Source organism: Trachurus japonicus, chromosome 21 (genome assembly GCF_045865225.1).
Source record: "Trachurus japonicus isolate A0001 chromosome 21, Traja_1.0".
Taxonomy (NCBI): Eukaryota; Metazoa; Chordata; class Actinopteri; order Carangiformes; family Carangidae; genus Trachurus; species Trachurus japonicus.
In genome coordinates, this window is record NC_140927.1 from 30,281,273 (window position 1) to 30,301,773 (window position 20,501).

The window sequence follows — 20,501 nt, forward strand, 5'->3', positions numbered from 1 at the left end:
TGAGAGACTGAGTGTGTGTCTGTGTCTGTGTGTGTGTGTGTGTGCGCGCTGAGCGGAGCAGTGTGTTTTTGCTGTGTAAGAGTGTGTGTCTGCGTGTGTGTGTGGTTTTTTTAGACAATGATGTAATGTTCCTGAAAATGAGAGCCACAAAAACCTCTCCAGTCAAGTGGCAAAGCCAGACAATCAGAGTGAGGTGCTGCTGCTGCTGCTGCTGCTGCTGGCGCCCCCTACAGGCTGCACCGCTCACCACAGCCCCAGGGTTCAAACATAGAAATGGTCTAGCTATCTTCAAGTTAAATTCAAGTATTTTTAAGACCATTTATATCAAAAATTAATACCTATTTCTCAGCCTATTTCACTGCCCTACCGGAAAAGAAAAAGAAAATCCTTGAATTTCAGAGCGTTTACTCTAGATTAACTGTATCATCAGACTATTTTTCTGCTCTTTGTGCTCCACTAGGAATGTAACAATATCAAATTCTCACAATATTACAATACCTCAATAACAAGCCCATGATATTTATTGCAAATCTCACTATGATACTGTAATACCACAGTAGCTCCACAGTACAATGTGTATTCCACTATCCATAAGTCAACAACAAGAACATTTTGGTCAAAAATAAAATCTTATCTGCCTTTCTCAATCTCTCCCATTACTTTACTCAGTGACGTGTTGGGAGCATTTTCCCCGGGGCTATTATTGGTTCAACCGCTCTTTATTTACGTTATTTGATCAAAAATAATCATGGTTGACAATGGAAACTTTTGACGAGAAATGCGATACGGAGAAGTTAAATACAGCACAACTTTTAAGACCTAAATATCAAAATTCAAGACTTTTTCAAGTATTTTTAAGGTATTATTTCCAAATTCATAAATTCAATGCTTTTAAGATTTTTAAGACCCCGCGGGAACCCTGAGCCCCCAGATCAGTCTGAGCAGCACTCTTCATTTCAAACTGTTTGTTTACCATAATTGTGGCTATTGTGTCAGTACAAATGAGCATCATAAATAATCATTTCAACAGAGCATCAACAACAGAGAGCAGCTGCCTCCACTTCGTCTGTGCCATGATGGATAACAACGCTTCACATGTTGCTGCTGACCCGATCGTCCTACACACCGATCATCATCTGCTGCTGTTCTGTCTTCAGAGGAAACTCAGAGTCATTAACCCGACCAGAAGCGGCTGTTTATCTACAACAACATCTTCCTCCAGAGGATGTTTCACCCAAAACTCAGGCGGCCGACAGGATACACGCTCAAGAAACAATTATTAAATGTCAAACGCTATGTGAGGGATCACCTTAGATTTGCATTTATAAAGATGGACATCGCCTCTGTGACGCCGCTCACATATTTGTGAAGAGCAGTTTTAAAGGAGACATATGATGCTCCTTTTCCACAAATTAAGATAGTTCCCAGATGTTTTAAATCTGAACTCTCCAGGTCTGGTGTCCCCTCCTCTGTGTCTCTAACCCTCCTCTCCTCCATGTGCATTTGTTTTCAACGAAGCCGGTGAGAAATCAATCCATGGAGCGGTGGATAACGTTATTTATCATATACAATATTACCATGTGTACAAAATCCCCCAAGGATCAAACATCACAGCTTTTCATCCTCTCAAAACAGCCCTGTTCAGAACGACTGGTTTCAGTGCCTGTCCCTTTAAATGCAAATGAGCCACTACTCACAGGTAGGGGTGGGATTATGCAAATTCGAAAAATAATGACATCATTGGATGACAACTGTGGGAACAGCTGGTAAAACCACATGAATTTCAACCTTGGGGGCCTGCAGTTTGCTGATTTTTTGTCAATTCTCACATTTTGGAGGCCAGAAGGCAAACCCCCAAAGCGTTTTGGAGTTGTTGGATTGTGTATTTAGTTTGTTGAGGCAAACGTGAAAGTACCATGCGCCTCCATTGCGTTAGATGAGCAGCTCGTGTCTCTCCCCCAATGATCTAAAAACAGCTTGCACCGACAATTAAAGGTAACGAACCTACTGCTATGACTATAGGGATTATTGCATTATGCCAATTTGCCAAAATGTTGAACTATCCCTTTAAAGGGCCTTTAAAAAGTGATATTTCAATAGCATCTCCTCTCTAAAGCTCTCAATGAGCTGCTAGCTACACCATCATCATCTTGGCTCGTGCTCCTTCCCTGGATCTCTAGACCCGTAATGGTCAGCACAAAGTTAGCGTGACACACAGATGGGGAAACAGGTCGAAATAAGCCGCAACTACCCTTTAAAATCCAAGAGGATTTGTCCTCAGGGGAGCAGGAATACCTGTGCATTAAAAAAGGATTTGGTGTTGTATCTGTATAAAGCTGGAGGGACTTGCAGCAGCAAAAGTCAACACATCCCTGAATCTGACTTCCTTGTATGGGTAAAGATCCAGAAACACGGAATATCACAATTCCCAGTTATCCCTCAACACAACACAAGATATTACACAGCGCAGAGTAGACAGACTGATGATGTCCCACCGGCCCAGACAGTCCTCCAGTGGGACGCTTCACCAGTCTGTGTTCATCTCTCTCCCTTCATGACATCTTAGACTTTGAAGCTGCTGGAGCTGTAAGAAGAAAAAAAAAAAAAAAACACTCCTAGAGTTTCTCATCCAGATCCACTGGAGCCGAACACGTCTGCAAAAGGAGCTAATATTTTCACACGCTTCTCTTCTCTTCTTCTTTTTCTCTTGCGAGAGTAACAGTCAGAAATGTGCCCTGATGCACAAATACGACAGACGAGGCAGAGATGAAGGAGGTGAAGCTCTGAGTGAACCATCAAAGACCTTTCAAAGCTTTCACTACAGTGTACTACAGGCAGTTTCATCAAGTACACGTTAAAGCCTCCTGAGGAGAAGAGCAGCTTTAACAGAGGGGGAAAGAAAAAAACCCAGGAGGAGAAACAGAGGAGAAAGACAGAAAGACAGCAACTCTGTCTCACATTCAACTCATCTGCAAAGGCCGATGTGTCCTGAAGGAAACATAGCCCAGACCTCAATAAACCTTTTAGTATCACTGATTAAACGCTGTTTATGAAAGGGATAGTTCAGCCAAAATTCAAATTTCACTCATTATCTACTCCCCCTCATGTCGACTAAGGGCTGTGAGAAATTTCAGAGTCCTCTGTGCCTTCTCGGAGTTACGGGGGGGTCCGCGCAGCAGTATTTGTCCATATGACGGTTCTGAATGGTGCTCACTTTTCTTTGTCCAAAAAGACACACCAAAAAACATCCAAATACCTCCATAGTGCTCGTCTGTAATGTCTCTCTTGTATTGAAGCCCCGACATGAGAAATTGTTCCGAAAAAAATTTAATAAGTCTATATTTTAAGCTTGTTTGTAGCGGAAGCTCCCAGTATCTCAGTTCACTGCTTTTTTTGTGTCATTGCACTGACCGGTGTAACAATTTCTCATGTCAGGGCTTCAATACAAGAGAGACATTACAGACGAGCACTATGGAGGTATTTGGATGTTTTTTGGTGTCTTTTTGGATGAAGAAAAGTGAGCACCATTCACAACCGTCATATGGACAAATACTGCTGCACGGACCCCCCCGTAACTCCGAGAAGGCACGGAGGACTCTGAAACTTCTCCCAGCCCTTAGTCGACATGAGGGTGAGTAGATAATGAGTGAAATTTGAATTTTGGGTGAACTATCCCTTTAACATATTTGTCGAGTCACGTATGATGATGATGAGTCTGTGAGTATTTTTCCACACATCCACTACTTTATTTGACTTGGTTTGTTTCTTACCGGGTCTTGGGGCTTTTCACAGCACAGTGACTGACGGGGCCGCGGACACGCCTCACCAGGCTGCACCTGCTCCTGATTGGACGCTGCAGCCGGCCTGCTTTGATTGGCTGCAAAGAGTCGCCTGATGGAGAGAGAGGAGAGGAGAGGAGAGAGAAAAAAGTTTGAAAACAGAAGGTCACACTGGCTGATTATGTATTCTGCAGAATAAACATGGTTCGCTTCAGTCTGGACTCAACCTGCACAGAGCAGCTGACCCTCCAAAAAACTGCAAGACACGTCAGGACTAAAAATAGACAGAGCTAAAAAATAAATAAATAAATAAATAAATAAATAAAAAACACTGTAGAGGTGAAATTAAAGGCGTCAACAGAGTGAAAACTGGAGAATCAGTAAAACTTTGATGTGATGCCGGAAATATTTTGTACTGATTTCTATTTTGATATTTAAATATAGCCTCATCATCATCATCATCATCTATGTTTGTCCTTCCTTCCTTCCTGTCTTTATTTAGCCATTAATGACACAGCTAAGAATAAATGAAGTGTTGAGATGAGATGAAACGTGTGTGTTTGTGTGTGTGTGTGTTTGTGTGTGTGTGTGTGTGTGTGTGCGGGCGGTGGGAATGTGTCTCCCTCTGCTGGTCAGTCAAACGAGGCCACCAACATCAATCTAAAGTGGCATCATGCAAAAGTCTGGGCTTCCCTGGTTTAAAATGTCTGTTAATGTGTTTAACAGTTGACAAAGTGGAGGATGAAACGATCTCCAAAAGACATAAAGTTAAACAGTAAACACTCTTTTATAAGTGTATTATTCTAGTTTTCTACAGTTTCAGAGTGAAAAGGGGAAACAAAGCAGCAGCCTGCAAAAGAAGACCTTTTCCTTTTCTGTTGTTTTGAAAATGGAAAAGATGAAAATAAAAGAAAATATATAGTTTAAAATGCAAAGAGAATGTGTCATCTGTAACTTTATGTCTTTTGCAGGTCATTTCATCTTCCACTTGCTGAACTGTTCACTGGTTTTAATCTGGGTCAAGATCCAGGCTCATCTGGGTGAGACCGGGTGACCCTGAGTTTAGTCTGTGCTCAAATAGTTTTAACTGGTTCATTTCTGAGCAGAGGAGACCAGAAGAAGGTTGTAGAGACCACAAGAGACCTTTAGAGACCAGGGGCCGTATTTATCAAGCCTATCAGAACCACTCCTAACAACACTGCTAAGAGTCCACTTACAGTAAGAGTAAAATAGTTCTTGGCTGAAAGCTGCACTTCAAAGTCAGTTATCAAGCATCTAATTCACACTTTTAGTGAAGTGTAGGACTGAATCTGAAGTGTCAGTCTCAGAGCTGAGTTACCACAGTAGTACTATGTGCTGTAAACTCAATTTAAGACAACGTCACTTCCAAGTTTATAGGAATGACCAATCGCTGAAGGGAATCCCGTATCTAAGAATATAGAAATATCTCAGTGAATAGTTAAATGTGCAATAAGAGTGTTTATTCAACCGTATTTTGACAATAATCTTTGGGTTTCATCATCTTTAATTTTTTGAAATAGTGTATAATATTGCTGTTAATTAAGCCAATGCAATTATAACTACTGTATAGAAAGGGGCAGGTACTACAACTTTTTCTTCATCCTGCACCTTTTCATTTATGGTGATTATGTGTACATCATGTATGTGCAACCGTGTACTAGTATGTAAACCATTAATCGAAATGAAATCAAAAACAAATGCTCCTAATCTTTGCAATTCATTCAGTGTTACATTGTTGGTGAGATGACGTTTCTTATTAAATCTGGGGATGAAACCTGCTCTGTCCAAACGATATAATTTGATCAACTGCTCGTCATCAAACACAGACAGAACGTCCTTCAGTGCCGTCTCCTACTGGCAACTCCTAACCACTGAGAACACTTCTGGAGGTCTCTTAGATATCTGGGGGAGGAGCAGTGATTCTTAGACTTGAGAAAGTTGATAAATAGCTTTTAAATTGAATCAAATCAATCACTTTATTGTCATTAATATGCAGTTTAGAAAACAAAACCAGCACAACGAAATTTACTTGTGCGACCTCTATGAAAAAGGAGCAGCCTCCAAACATACCTTACACACACACCAACACCAATAGAGAATGTGAAGTTACGTCACGCCGTGGGACGTTGGACGCCATCTTTGGAGAATCGCGGATGTAAACACTTGCTAGTCCCCCTAAAAAAAGTTCCCCAAAGTCGCTTAAAAGTAATCATTGTGGGACAGTACTGCTGCGTAAAAAAATGCCACAGTAGTATATGCACTAATACCAAAAACGAGATAGTTCACGATGTCTGGATAAGTCAGTGGAGGGAGTAAATCTGGGTCTTAATAAGTTGTAGTTTTTCTGTGTACCTTGTTTCTTGTTAAATTTGAGTTTATCACGATACGTTCCTCCTTCGTTTCCCTTCCCCTTCTCCATTTCGTTTTTTTTTTATTTTTGTCCGTCTTCCTCATCTCTTTTTCTTTCTCTTTTACTTCTTGCTCGTTTTCCTCCGTTTTCCCCACTCTGTTTACATTTGCGTTCCTCCAAAGATGGCGCCGACGTCCCACAACGCCAAAGCGGCGTGACGTCAGCTTCACATTCTCTATAAGAGCCCTTCTATCATCTACTATCATCATCATCATCGTCGTCTTCATCAACATTTCATCTCATACACTCACGTAGAATAAATAATAACCAAAAACATCATCAACAATAATAAATTCTTATTCTTAAGTCTGAGAATAGGACTAAAATGGGACTCTAAGATCAAATACGGCCCCTGAAGAGGAGACAGGAAAGTGGAGGAAACTCCACTGGCACCTGAAAGCACCACGAGACACCGGGATCAGCTGTGGGACTCTGCTGTGTCCTTCCTGATGACAAACATCTTCAGACACTGTGAGACGAACCGTGGAATCAGCAGAGTGTGTGTTCAATGTGTGTGTGTGCTGCATCCTGCTGTGTCCGTGTGTGTCCGTGTGTGTCCGTAGCAGCTCTTGTGGTTGTAAACAAACCCTCATGGCAACACACTGGCCGTCTGATTGGTCAGCTGGCTAATTGACTGTTAATTGGTTCTTCATAATCAGCAAAAAACACTGAAGAGACAATTAAAGACGATCGTGTGGGCGGCTGGAGGAGAGTGTGTTTGTGTTTGTGCATGAGTGAGTGTGTGTGTGTGTGTGTGTGTGTGTTTCATTAATATATTCAGGTCTTTGTTTGTCAAAAGGCTTTCGAGGCAACAAGTAGAGCGACATGAGCGGAGCTGAGAGAGATGTCGTTTATTTTTAAACCTTTCATACGACAGAAGCCGTTAAATATTTTAGGATCATTTAATTAATTTAATCAAATACCGGGCTGTGATTGGCTCCAAACTGGTTGTGATGTCATAAAATCTCCCAGGAAGCTGAGCACAGGAACTTTTCCTCACTCGGCAGAGAGGACTTAAATATTAAATATTAAAAATTAAAAATATTAACTCAAATAATTTCAAGTTATGATCTTTTGTGGGGGGTTTTTTTACCTCAGTTTGAAAACTTTGACAGAGTTAAACTATCTGATGGCGACATATCACATGGAAGAACATGACAATATGCGGTAAACGTATGTTCATTTGCAGCAAAAGTACATTTTCATCATTTAAAAGTTGATATGAGAAGGAGCTACATACAACGGGTCTAGAGAGGCAGATAAACGACCGTCTGACCTGTCACTGTCTGAACTGGAGACTCCTCACGTGGCGTCACCGTCACCACCGCCATCTTCTTGTCCAGAGACGAGCAGAAGGAGCCCATCGTCAGCAGAAACCACGGGAGGAAGGAGGAGGAGGAGGAGGAGGAGGAGGAGGAGGAGGAGGAGGAGGAGGAGGAGGAGGAGGACGGAGGCTCCAGACAGACGGAGGTTTCTCTGTTTCTCGGTGTTTCTCTACCTGTTGGAGAGACATCTTCCTCTGGCTCTCGTCCACATGCTGCTCAGCCTCTCAGCTCTCTGGCTGCTGCTGCTGCTGCTGCTCTCTGTCTCTCTCAGCTGAGGTCTCTTGCCCTTTTAACAAGAGGTTGCAGCCAGGAAAGGACTAGGAGGGTCACTGAGTGTGGGAGAGAGAGAGAAAGAGGGAGAGAGAGAGAGAGAGAGAGAGAGAGAGAGAGAGAGAGAGATCATATTTATATATTTATTTACTATTACACTGAACACTAAATCTCTGCTCACCTGTGAACAGACAGTGAGCTAAGCCCCGCCTCTTCAGTCAGTCAGAAGAAAGCGATATTTTTGTGTTAATATAAGTCTTAAATAGTTCTATCTTCTGACGGCAATCACTTACATAGAGTGTTTGGTCTGAAACACGGGTCTGTCAGTCCCTCTGCTCTGCTGTAAGCCGAGGAGAAAACTTTCCTTGTATCCTACAACCTTTATCCAATGAGGAGAGAGAACGGCATAAAGGGCTGTGTGCAGCAGCCAAGGGATGCGCCTGAATGTGGTGACGTAGGGACGAGGACCAATAGATCCATGACGAGGGTGGGGGCTGCTAACTCCATCGGCTGACAAGAAGTTATGGTGCGTTCAAGGCAACCCGTAACTCGTGTTTTTCCGACCTGTGAAGTGGTACCAGTTCGATCTGGTACGACTTCACGGGTCAGAAGTTACGAGTGGCCGTTATAGTGACTTTCACCGGTAAAACAGGTCGGAAAAACACGAGTGGGTTGCCTGGAACGCTACAAAGTCGTAAGTTGTGACTTGAAGCTGTAATTTACGGTTTCAAAAGCCTGCCTGGACAACACGTTCTCACTCCCAGTGCGTCAACAGCCTGACGAACGGTCACTGTCCCTCATCGTCACATGCCTGACTCATTAGGTGCCCGTTTTTCGTCAGGTTTTTACGCACTCGGCTTTCAGTTGATTCCAATGCAGTCCCCTTCGCGGCGATATGTGACGCTCAGAGCAAGTGATCCAGCCGAGCCGGCATGCGGCACTGAAAGACGCTGTGAGTGTTTTTTACTTTTCCTTCAAGCTTTATTGAACCTGATGCTGCTGTGTCTGACGTAACTTTCGGCAAGGATGTTATTTATTTATTTATTTATTTAATAATCATGGTGTTGGTGCAGAATAATCAATCAATAAAAGGTCTTAACATCTTTTTTGTTTTCAACATTGAATAAAAAACGGTGCTATATTGTTAAAATTCAACAATAAAGTGCATGAAAGTTGGCTTTCAGCATCTTTCTGGTCCACATCACATCACATTTAATGTAATTTTTAATTCAATGAGGTCACAGCTGACCGTCCAGGCTCGTTTCTCTGCCTTCAAAGCCTGGATTTAGAAGCCTTTTGTCTAATAACGTCTACATCCTTGGGGTTATAAGGCTGAAAGTTTCATGTATTTGTCCGGGGCCTAAGGCCATCCACCATGTGCAGTTTCAAACCCATGCGACCTTCACAAGTGTCAAAGGTCGCTGATCTGTGACCTTTTTGACCCCGTTTCTTTGAATAAAACACCAAGACTTTGATGCAGGAAGATGAGCTTTTAATATGTGGTCCAGAATGTCTAGTAGATTGTGTGTGCAAAGATTCAGAGCTCTGTGACATTCAGAAGGGTCACAAATAGCCAAAAAGCAATGCTCCTTTCTCTGACCTCTTATTAAAGGAGAAATGTTTCAACAGCAATTCTTTAATAGCTTCCAGATGCTTTGGCCTATCAGGCTGAATTCTTAGCTAAAGGAGCTGGTGTACGATCAGGAAGTAGGGGAGCTGTGCATAAAGCCAATTGGTAAGTGTCAAAGGTCACAGGGGTCAAACATCAAAGTGAATCCAGCCATTCCTGCTTTTTCTCAACAAAACATACACGCTTTAAGTTAACATCATGAAATATACATATGTTGTATATCAGAGAGTCCTCTATCAGAATATTTTGGTCCCGTTGCTCTAGGGGCCCCAGGGGGCCCCGGGGGGCCACTTGGCTTTCCCATGCTCCCACAGAATTGGGTCTCGGGGTGATGGATAAGGGCCTCACCATGAGTCCACAGGCCAAGTTTCAAGTGATTTGGTCGGTTTCTATGGAAACGGTGGTCTCAAGGATACAGAGGAATGCGGCCGTTTGAAGCCCCGCCTCTCGAAAAGTAATGGCTCAATCAGGACCGAACACACACTCGTCTTGGGCCCCCGAACCATGTATTACAAAATCAGAACTGTACGACTTTTGGAAATGTGTTCTGTCTATTTTGGCTTTTCTGACTAAGAGGGTCTCTCAAGCTTTAAGTCTGACAGACTCTGAGTCTGAAAAGCCGAAATAGACAAAACACATTTCCAAAAGTCGTACAGTTCTGATTTTGTAATACATGGTTCGGGGACCCAAGACGAACGCGTAGATGTGTGTTTGGTCCTGATTGAGCCATTACTTTTCGAGAGGCGGGGCTTCAAACAGCCGCATTCCTCTGTATCCTTGAGGCCACCGTTTCCATAGAAACCGACCAAATCACTTGAAACTTGGCCTGTGGACTCATGGTGAGGCCCTTATCCATCACCCCGAGACCCAACTCTGTGGGAGCATGGGAAAGCCAAGTGGCCCCCCGGGGCCCCTAGCGCAACGGGACCAAAATATTCTGATAGAGGACTCTCTGATATACAACATATTTATATTTCATGATGATAACTTAAAGCGTGTATGTTTTGTTGAGAAAAAGCAGGAATGGCTGGATTCACTTTGATGTTTGACCCCTGTGACCTTTGACACTTACCAGTTGGCTTTATGCACAGCTCCCCTACTTCCTGATCGTAAACCAGCTCCTTTATTTCCTGTCTTACATTATTGGACAAACTGATTAATCCAGGTGTGTCTGACCATTGTTAAGAGGTCGTCAGACACACCTGATTAATCAGTTTGTCCAATTTAAAACAGGAAGTAGAGCGCTGTCTAAAGTTCAGGAAGTAGTGGAGCTGTGCATAAAAATTACTACAGTGGATGGGTAAGCCCCCTGGTGAACTTATTTACAATTTAGCCTCTTAGATCTTAGCGTTTGTGAGCTGTTGACAAAAAGACTTGTAAATTTGAACTCAAATCTGCCAAAAACGTTCCTTTTGAACCTTCCAAAGGTCAGAGAGTCAGGACATTTTGCACAAACAATACCCCTCCTCATGCTATGAACACTATATCATAAGCTCATGCTTCCTAGGAGGGAGGAGGGGGGAATGTGGGGGGAGGGAAAGGTTGTTTTCTGGAATAAAAAAATATATATATTTGAGTTAACTTGAATAATTTGGACTTTGTTCAAAAAGATCTTTCTAACTGTTTTGATTCCTCTGTTTATTCACATTTTGTTGAATTAAATCAACATGGCTTAATTTTCACTCCTTGTGATCACACTCAGCAGGCCTGACACACTTTAAGGTGTTGTCATTGCGTTGTAGACATTCGGAGTGGCGAATAGTGTAACAGTTAACTCATCACGGCCGATCGGCCGGAAAGGAGTATTTGATCCAGGGTTTGTTTACCAATGAAAAGCCGCCATAAAGATTCGGAGAATCTAACCCACTTATTTATTTATTGAGTGATTATTCTGCACCAACACCATGATCACTATACAAATAAATAAATAAATGATAACAGAAATTACGCCCTTGCCGTCAGACACAGCAGCATCAGGTTCAATAAAGCTTTAAGGGGGAAAAAGTTATCCAATGGAACTGACGCTCACTGCGTCTTTCCATGCCGCGGCCGGTCGGCTGCTGGATCACACTCTGAGCGTCACATGTCGCCACGAAGGGGACTGCATTGGAATCAACTGAAAGCCGAGCGCGTCAAAACCTGACGAAAAACGGGTACCTAATGAGTCAGGCATGTGACGATGTGGGACAGTGACCGTTCGTCAGGCTGTTGACGCACTGGGAGTGAGAACGTGTTGCCAGGCCAGGGTGCTCGGCTCACCAAACTTGCAAAATGCGCCTGGACACAACCAGTTGTGCGCTGCGCCTTGCTTGCACCTGGTCTATGAAATTGGAGCCCAAAAGATCAAGAAGATAAAACCCTCATTGTTATGCTTTTAGATGACACATGTCAAGTTTAAAACAGTTGTTGCTAGTCATGCAGCATTATCTGTATCCGCATAATTTATTTTGCTTGTCTTTTTTTCTCTGCATATGTGAATGATCGACTCTTATAGGTCTTGTCCTGTCAAGTTCTCCCTGTGTCGTGTCTGTCTCCTCGTGTCTCCCTTGTCTTTATTGTTTGTGACATTACAACAATGGTGATGAAGATAATGATTTGTGGAAAAAACTATAAAAACTGAACACTATTGATCACTCACTTTATTATAATGATGCACTTGTGTCCACCCTTGCAGCAATAAGTTATTATCATTATTATACATGAGATCAATTTCGCCTAGATAATAAGTAACAACTTCTTTTAGGAGGTTTGATAAGGAGGTTGTTCTTAAATTATCAAGGAATTGTTCTGCATTTCATGAGATTTCCTTTTAGTTTTTTTTTTAAAGTTATTTATTTATTTATTTTACCTTTTTTTTTAGTAATCGGTGCTAAAAGACAATTGCAGGACTTTTTTTTTTTTTTTTTTGGGATGCAGCTGGCCGCCATCTTCCAGCTGCTTCAAGACAACAAGGAGACGTTTGGGGAGGTGACACCATGACAACTGTGCTCTCATGGTGTAATATACTGCAGGCGGCTCTCCTACCTGGGCACATCTATCTCATCTGGGGCAAGGAAAACACTCATCTTTTTCTAACTGAGCAGTAAAGAGTCCAAACTGGAGGGATGGCGGGTGGAAATTACAGGACTTTTTCATTGGTGTTTGTGATGTGTGTCACCAGTGTACTTTTAATTGTATCATGGGAATATTTATCAAACAGCAGGTAAGTTGTATTTGTATTTTGTTCACTGAAAAACACTAAGAATAAACAAGACAATACTTAAATATGTTTTTCCAGTTCCCTCTGTATTAAATGTATGGTGATTACATTAATTTTTAACCTTAACCCTAAAGTTAAGTATAGCAGCATATTTAGGTATAGCGTTTGTTTTTTTGTTTTTCAAATTGAAGCCTCCTAAAGAAAACACAGTGACGTTACATTTTGGGATACAAGGGGAAACTTGACTCTGCTGTCCGCTGTGTTTAGTACACCCCGAGCCAAAGCTGCAGGTTCTATGACAACAAAATTAGTGACGAAGCTAAACACAGCTCAGGTTAAAACCACCACACCACCTGCAACCGAGGCTGAGACCCCCATACCCATACTCTACAAAAAAAACTTCACAAAGTATCCTCATTGGGACTTTGAGGAAGTCTATAACCAGGACGGCCCACCTAGACAGACGGTAAGCATCTTCAAATAGTTTTTTGAAATAGACTGGGTTAACATGGCTGACGATATCTTTGTTCTGATGTGTACTTTTGGTGTGGCCTGCATTTGATTTTAATGTTAACTTTTTGTTTTAATGCTTGCTCAGTATCACTGCTTTTCATTACAATCAATTATTTGAGTGGTTAACAATAGACTACAAGCTTTAGCCACCTGTGCGATTACTGGAATCTCCTGTTTGCTCAGGGAGTGATGTGGATTAAATTCCATATCCTGTGTTCTTTTTTTCTTTTTTAAATTTTTCATTTCATTATCTGGTATTTTATCTCATGTTTTCAGACTTGTGCTGAGTCTCTGCGAAACTCTCAGGATGAGAGCTTCAAGAAGGCTTTCCTCCCCAACATTCGCTTGTTTCTACACAAAGACAACATCAACATGAGCGAGTGGAACCGACTTTCACATTTTAACAATCCCTTTGGCTTTATGGAGTACAAATATGACGGTGGGTGTTTTTAATGTCTGTGTGAAACACATTTACTGAGCCGAGACACAAAAATGTGACATGTTGTAAAGCATTAAGATGAAACAATGAACCCATACCTCCTATATCACTCTCAAGTGACTGGTGCAGCCGGTCTTAAGGTATTAAGGAAGAAAAAACAAAACAGGTAGAAAAACATAATGTTGCATAGCATTAATGAATGTACACTGCAGTTTTCAATTAAATCATATTTAATCAAATTACTTAATTAAGATGTTGATATTCCTTCCTGTTAAGTCCATTTAATGAAGACGTCAGTGCAGACCAGAGCTGTATGTGTTGTGGCCTTTATAACATTACATATTTTTATGAGTCCCAGATCATTTGGATATTCACATTGCACTTACTGTATACTACTATACATATAAATGGATGATAATCCCATTTACAAGTCTGCCAGTATACAAAATGGTCTGACAGGTTTAGACTCTCCCAAAAAAACAACAACAGTTTTTAAATTTACGAGAATAAAGTGGCAATTTTATGAGAAGAAAGCAGCGACTTCAAGTCCGCCTGGTTCTTTCTGCGGAATAGATGCATTTTCTTGCAAATTCTTTTCAAAGTCCTGAAGTGTTGTAAAACTTAATAAAATAAAATTTAATGCAGACTGATCGGTTCATTGTAAAACATTTATTTATTTCTGTTCACTTTTCATTCAAATAAACTAATGCGACTGCCACAATTTAATCAATGATTTAATCAGGACTTGTCACAATAAGCATATGTTGGATCACATCACAAGTGTGTAATCACAAACACACAATGGTACAGAGGGGTGTTGTCCTTGTAGTTTTGTTTTGACTGCCTGTTTGTTTTTGTCTGTTTGTTGTGTATTTTATTATTTGTTGAAAAATGAATAAACACTTTAATGACAAGAATTTAACCAGCCGGTGGTAAACCTCTAAAAAACCTGCAGGTATGTCAATTAGCGATCGTTGACGACGGAGGTTGGCCAGCTCTGCGGACGGGCTGCTGTAAATGTGGTGATTTCTGCACATACAGAGCCCTGGGGCAGTGCTGCTGTTCTTTCCAGTACAACATTAAACTTCACTTTACATTCAAACAAACTAATGTGGCTGCCACAGTTGTAGAAGACCAACATTTATCTGCCAGAAGGAATTATATCAGCGTCAACTCCTCATTCCTAATTACGTTTAGGGTGACGAAAACGTCCTCTTTTGCCCGGACATGTCCACTTTTCATGTCCTGTCTGAGTTGTCCAGGTTTTTTTTTTTTTTTTTTTTTTCAATAAAATCATGATGAATATGTCCGGTGTTCATTGTTTTTCACGGGACCGCGCCCTGACAGATTAAATTACCGACACACGGGGGCTGAAGCCCAGACCGGCGTGGCCTGACTTAATTCTCAGTACCAGCCCGTTGAGAAGTTAAAGCAGAAGTAAGCGATATTTTTGTGTTAATATAAGTCTTAAATAGTTATATCTTCCGACAGCAATCACTTACATAAAGTGTTTGGTCTGAAACACGGGTCTGTCAGTCACTCTGCTCTGCTCTGAGCCCAGGAGAAAACTTTTCTCGTATCCTACAAGTTTTATCCAATGAGGAGAGAGAACGGCATAAAGGGGCAGTCCTCTCTGTGTGTGCAGGCAAGGGATGCGCCTGAATGCGGTGACGTAGGGACGAGGACCAATAGATCCATGACGAGGGCGGGGACTGCTAACTCCATCGGCTGACAAGACGTTATGGTGCGTTCAGGGCAACTCGTGTTTTTCCGACCTGTGAAGTCGTACCAGTTCGATCTGGTACGAGTTCACGGGTCAGAAGTTACGAGTGGCCGTTATAATGACTTTCACAGGTAAAACAGGTCGGAAAAACACGAGTGGGTTGCCTGGAACGCTACAAAGTCGTAAGTCGTGACTTGAAGCTGTAATTTACGGTTTCAAAAGCCTGCCTGGAACGCAGCATTAGCCAAAATGACCGGATCGCTTACTTCTGCTTTAAAAGTAGGCTAAGCATTTTAGCATCTTAAGTCATGCTATGTGTTTCTTGTTTTGCAGATGTGATGTCTTCAGTGAAGCTGATCCCAAAGCCAAAGGAGCCTCTACTCTCCCCAAAACCAGGTGGTGATGGCTGTGTGTGCTGTGCTGTGGTGGCAACTGGGGGGATCCTCAATGGCTCTAAGATGGGAAAAGAGATCGATTCCCATGATTATGTTTTTCGGTAAGAAAGATGGAGACCAAACAGCCATCAAGGGACAGTTGTTAGAATAAGCTGTATTTACCAGGACAATGTTTAGCTAGCATGGTAATATAAGTATTTCTTCTTCATATTTTTAAATACTCAAACAAAGTTTCATTGTATTTCTTTACCATGGCAATAAAAAACAATCTATATGTAGAGGAATGTGTGTGTCCACTGTCCAGAATATTTCAGTCACACTGCTGTCTTCAGTCAATGTACTGAGACAGACATAACTGGTTGGTGCAGATTTTTATTACAAAACCTTTTTTTTCTTTCAGAACAGAGCAATCCAGTTTTTTTCACCCATTGTCATCTCAGACTCTTTAGTCTGATTCTCTGTGTGTATCATCAGTTCATTTTAAAACCGATGAAATTTCTTTCCAATGTCAACCCTGTCAATCCTGTTGATTGCAATTATGAAAGACGTGTGGATGTGTTTGTGTGGCAGGATGAATGGCGCCGTCATCAAAGGTTACGAGGAGGACATAGGCAACAAGACATCGGTTTATGTCCACACAGCCCACTCCATCACCTCATCACTGTACTTGCTCAAGAAGTACGGATACACCTCTATTCCTAACGATGAGGTACTGAAACTCACACGTCAAAGGTGTTAATACGGGGATTGTTTAAAGCAGAAGTAAGCGATCCGGTCGTTTTGGCTAATGCTGCGTTCCAGGCAGGCTTTTGAAACCGTAAATTACAGCTTCAAGTCACGACTTAGGACTTTGTAGCGTTCCAGGCAACCCACTCGTGTTTTTCCGACCTGTTTTACCTGTGAAAGTCACTATAACGGCCACTCATAACTTCCGACCTGTGAACTCACAGGTCGGAAAAACACAAGTTACGGGTTGCCTTGAACGCACCATAACGTCTTGTCAGCCGACGGAGTTAGCAGCCCCCGCCCTCGTCATGGATCTATTGGTCCTCGTCCCTACGTCACCACATTCAGGCGCATCCCTTGGCTGCACACACAGCCCTGCATGCCGTTCTCTCTCCTCATTGGATAAAACTGTAGGATACGAGAAAAGTTTTCTCCTCGGCTCAGAGCAGAGCAGAGTGACTGACAGACCCGTGTTTCGGTCCAAACACTCTATGTAAGTGATTGCTGTCTTTAAGACTTACAGTATATTAACACAAAAATATTGCTTACTTCTGCTTTAAACGTGCTCCAAATACAAATTCATCAGTTTTCAAAGACGGGGGGAGGGGGGGTGGGGGGGTACGAGTGCTCGTGGTGGATACAAAGGTAACTCCAGGTGTTGCGGGGTGCTCTTGAAGTTGAAAAAATTTGTAGAGATGAAAAAAGCACAAGGCTTACTTCAGGCACTCACGCGCAGGAGACAAGGTGATGCGTAAAAAGCCTTTAATTAATCAGGGCATAGATACAAAAGAACGCCATTCATCAGTCCTCCTTCTTCTTTTGACAGGGTATAAAGCATGTGCTGATTCCCGAGGGGATGAGGGATTGGCTCTGGCTCCAGGGTCTTCTGAAAGGAGAAAGGATTGAGGCTGGTTCCTACCGGAACAAGCGGCAAGCACACACTAATACACATGCAAATATCCTATGACGTCTGCAACAATGTACTGTCCAGTGCTTATAAATATGACGCGACTTAACGGTAACAAAGTAGTAACAAACCTTCATTCACATCACTCTTCAATAATCACTTTAGATTTTGTATTTTCTCCCCTCAGACCGAGGACGTACTATGGCGGGCAGTACAATGAGAGTCGTTTCTATGTCCTGCACCAGGATTTCCTCAGATATGTGCGAAACAGGTCACACTCAAACTTTTTACTTGATGTGGTTTATTATAACAATGATGAAACTTTTCATGTAGCGTAACAGCCAAAATATCTCACAAGGACACAAAAATTCAAACCAAAAAAAGAATAATGATAAACAATAGCAACAACGGCAAAACTATATGTATGGCAATGAAACCAATAGTAAAAGATTCAGTTGAGTGTCAAATTAAAACAATGGGTTTTTTTGATTCACTATTTCTAGAAACCACTGGTGAAACTATACAGTTGTGAATCGTCTGCGTAAAGTGATATCTTACCTCACAGACCTACTTCCCAATGTATTCATTAAAATGCCACAATCAACCGTATTAAAACCAAGATTCTAAACATTAAGGTCATTTTGGAGGCTGAATTATGTTTTTTTCTTATAAAACACATTTGAATACATTATGTTGATTTTATATTTAACCATCACTTACAGGTTTTTACTGTCTCGTAATGTGAATGCCTCCTTCTGGCCACTTGTCAGACCGACCAATGGGGCATTCACTCTCTTCCTGGCTCTACACACCTGTGACACTGTAAGTTAATAATTGATAGTTGCTGCACCTTTGTAATATGACCTAATATGTCACATTTACTGAAAATATATAATAACCTCACACAACCCCACATCAAACTTTAGATGTAGTTCGTTAACTCTTAAAGGAATAGTTTGACATTTTATTAACTGTGCATGTACCTTGATGTAACTTCTTCTTTGGTGTTAATACTCAATTTCTTCCTTTTCTCAGGTAAATGCGTATGGATTCATGACTGAGGACTACAAGAAATACTTCAACTATTACGTAGAAAGGGGCGCCAAAACCCACGTCGTTTTCTACATCAACCACGACTACACCCTCGAGATGAAAACTTGGAAAAAACTACATGACACTAAATTAATTAAACTGTTTCAAAGAACAGACTCAGACACAACGACATGAGAGCAAATGTAATACTGATACAATGAAGATTTAGTACACTTTTTTATTGTTGTGATTGAAAACTAGATATGCTCGGTGTAGTGGCTATTTGTCTTTAAGTCCAACTTAAAAATCAACAGGCCTCACCCAGAAAAAAACATAAAGTAGTAAATCAATAGATAGATCGGTCATACTGTGACCGAGCAAGATTAACATAAAGACACAGTTTTAGATCTTCCTCTGCAGTTCTCCCTCTGGTCCCATCCCCATAAGTTCAGTTTATGTTTTCATATGCAGCACATCGTGAAGTGTATACTGTACAAATAACACTAGTGACAAGGTCAGTACTGAAAATATAGACTTTACCACAAACAAGAATGTTCTACCTGTCAGACCTGTTTGCATTTGAATCCATAGTTTAAAGGAGTGTAAAATAAACTGACTAATCACTTAGTTCCTGAACAAAAATAGTTACCGTATATCTGTCTATCTGAATATCATGAAATTGTGAACATTTGCATACAGTTTATTTTTGCTTTGTGCATATACGGTACGGTTCTTTAATTCTTGTATTTCTGCTGGTGCCATCTCCACCTGGATTTTACAACACACAGTGACAGGTGGTAGGGGAAACCAGGGCTGGTTGTAAGATTTTTTACATTTTTGTCTGTATCTTGGAGCTCTTTTAAGCCAGAGTGTTCAAAATGTGATACTAACTAGTTACATGCTATTAAATGGCATAACTGTTAACTCTGCAACACAAACAGAAAATGCATGGTTTAGTCTCAAACACAAGGAGTCAAATGTTACAGTCTGGGTTAAGCTGGGGACACACTATGCATTTTTTTTGCCCCATTTTACCCACGATTCACAGTCAGGTCTAGTCTACACCAGTCGGCACTAGTTGGGGACAGTTGGCATGGCGAGCTGGCGCAGAAATCTGTTAGTGTGTGATGGGGAACAGACTCAAAATGGCAAGTGTGTGAGGCGAACAGTGATGTTATGAAATTGTAGCCTTGGTTTTTTATTTGTTTGTTTTTTTGTCTGTTTTGTTGCGGTTTTGTTTCTTTGAGGTAATGTGGGAGATTATTTTTGGATTCTTCTATTATTTAAGTGATATTATGTATGGGTTATTGAAGTTTCTAATGGTATATTTGTGTTTATTTTTTGTATGTTGTCATTATTTTGAGTCCGAAGTAGAGGATTTATATCCTGTATCAGATGTATTTTCATTAAATTTCATTAAAACAATAAAAACACAAAAAGTTCTCTTACTTTAACCTTGAGTGTTTCCTGCCAAAATGAAGCATGTGGGTCATGTCAGAGTGCAAGTCTAAAAATGTCAGTGCCAACGTTTTGTGGCAGCGCCCCCTAGTGGCTGAGATATAATGAATGTGACAACTTACCCACGAGACAACTTACCCCACTCTCCCCTACTTCAGGCACTCCGACCGAGCCAAGGAATTTCTTTAAAAAGCCTTTATTTTAATTAGGGCATATCTCTTTTTAAAATATGAGATGAGATTCTGATGTTTTTCTTTTCTTTTTTAGGCTACTGGAAAATGTATACCTCAATCATGGCGCCATCTGTCCAGACAGTAGCCTAGTATCAAGACGCCAATAAACTGAATGTGATGTTACATTTTAACTTTTTCCATCTCAGGCAAAGAAAAAAAATAACTGCAATAATTTGATTATGTGACAAGGTATAGGCCTACACAAGACAACAACAAGGTTCAAAGACATAGCTAACTAATTTCAACAGAGAAATGTGTAGGCCTATAATTAAGAGAATTGCCTTTTAAAAGCTTAACCTTTAGCAATACCAGTGAAATTTGCAGCAATCACAAGTTTTTATTGATTTTTATGTTTAGAAATAACATTCTGGAGTTTGTGGCAACCCACCGTTTCAAAACAATGAGGATGGGTCAAAATTCAGAGGATAAATCTCATTTCTT

The 20,501-nt window shown here is 41.2% G+C and overlaps 2 protein-coding genes across 4 annotated transcripts in view; one reads left to right on the forward strand and one right to left on the reverse strand.

The window, feature by feature from the left end:
• pde1a (phosphodiesterase 1A, calmodulin-dependent) overlaps nt 1-7,606 on the reverse strand; it is a 45,846-nt gene extending 38,240 nt beyond the window's left edge. For all 3 annotated transcript variants that reach the window (XM_085765286.1, XM_085765284.1, XM_085765285.1), the window contains exons 1-2: nt 7,487-7,606; nt 3,771-3,891 (exon numbers count right to left, since the gene is read on the reverse strand). In XM_085765286.1, the coding sequence (XP_085621412.1) occupies nt 3,771-3,891; nt 7,487-7,574 (209 nt within the window). In that variant the 5' untranslated portion in view covers nt 7,575-7,606. The remainder of the gene's footprint in view (nt 1-3,770; nt 3,892-7,486) is intronic.
• A 5,219-nt stretch (nt 7,607-12,825) lies between these two features.
• LOC146965544 (alpha-N-acetylgalactosaminide alpha-2,6-sialyltransferase 1-like) lies at nt 12,826-18,684 on the forward strand. The gene is made up of 8 exons (XM_085765226.1): nt 12,826-13,100; nt 13,424-13,586; nt 15,643-15,805; nt 16,275-16,413; nt 17,257-17,360; nt 17,525-17,608; nt 18,060-18,159; nt 18,373-18,684. The coding sequence occupies exons 1-8, from the start codon at nt 12,930-12,932 to the stop codon at nt 18,562-18,564; spliced, it is 1,116 nt and encodes a 371-aa protein (XP_085621352.1). The 5' UTR covers nt 12,826-12,929; the 3' UTR covers nt 18,565-18,684.
• Nucleotides 18,685-20,501: the final 1,817 nt, after the last annotated feature.

Bases quoted from the DNA above. Each gene is read 5' to 3' on its own strand.
- LOC146965544 (XM_085765226.1), top strand. From the start codon at position 12,930: ATGACAACAAAATTAGTGACGAAGCTAAACACAGCTCAGGTTAAAACC. The intron at 16,414-17,256 runs GTACTGAAACTC...TTCTTTTGACAG, and splicing joins CCTCTATTCCTAACGATGAG to GGTATAAAGCATGTGCTGAT. The intron at 17,361-17,524 runs GCAAGCACACAC...TTCTCCCCTCAG, and splicing joins GGTTCCTACCGGAACAAGCG to ACCGAGGACGTACTATGGCG.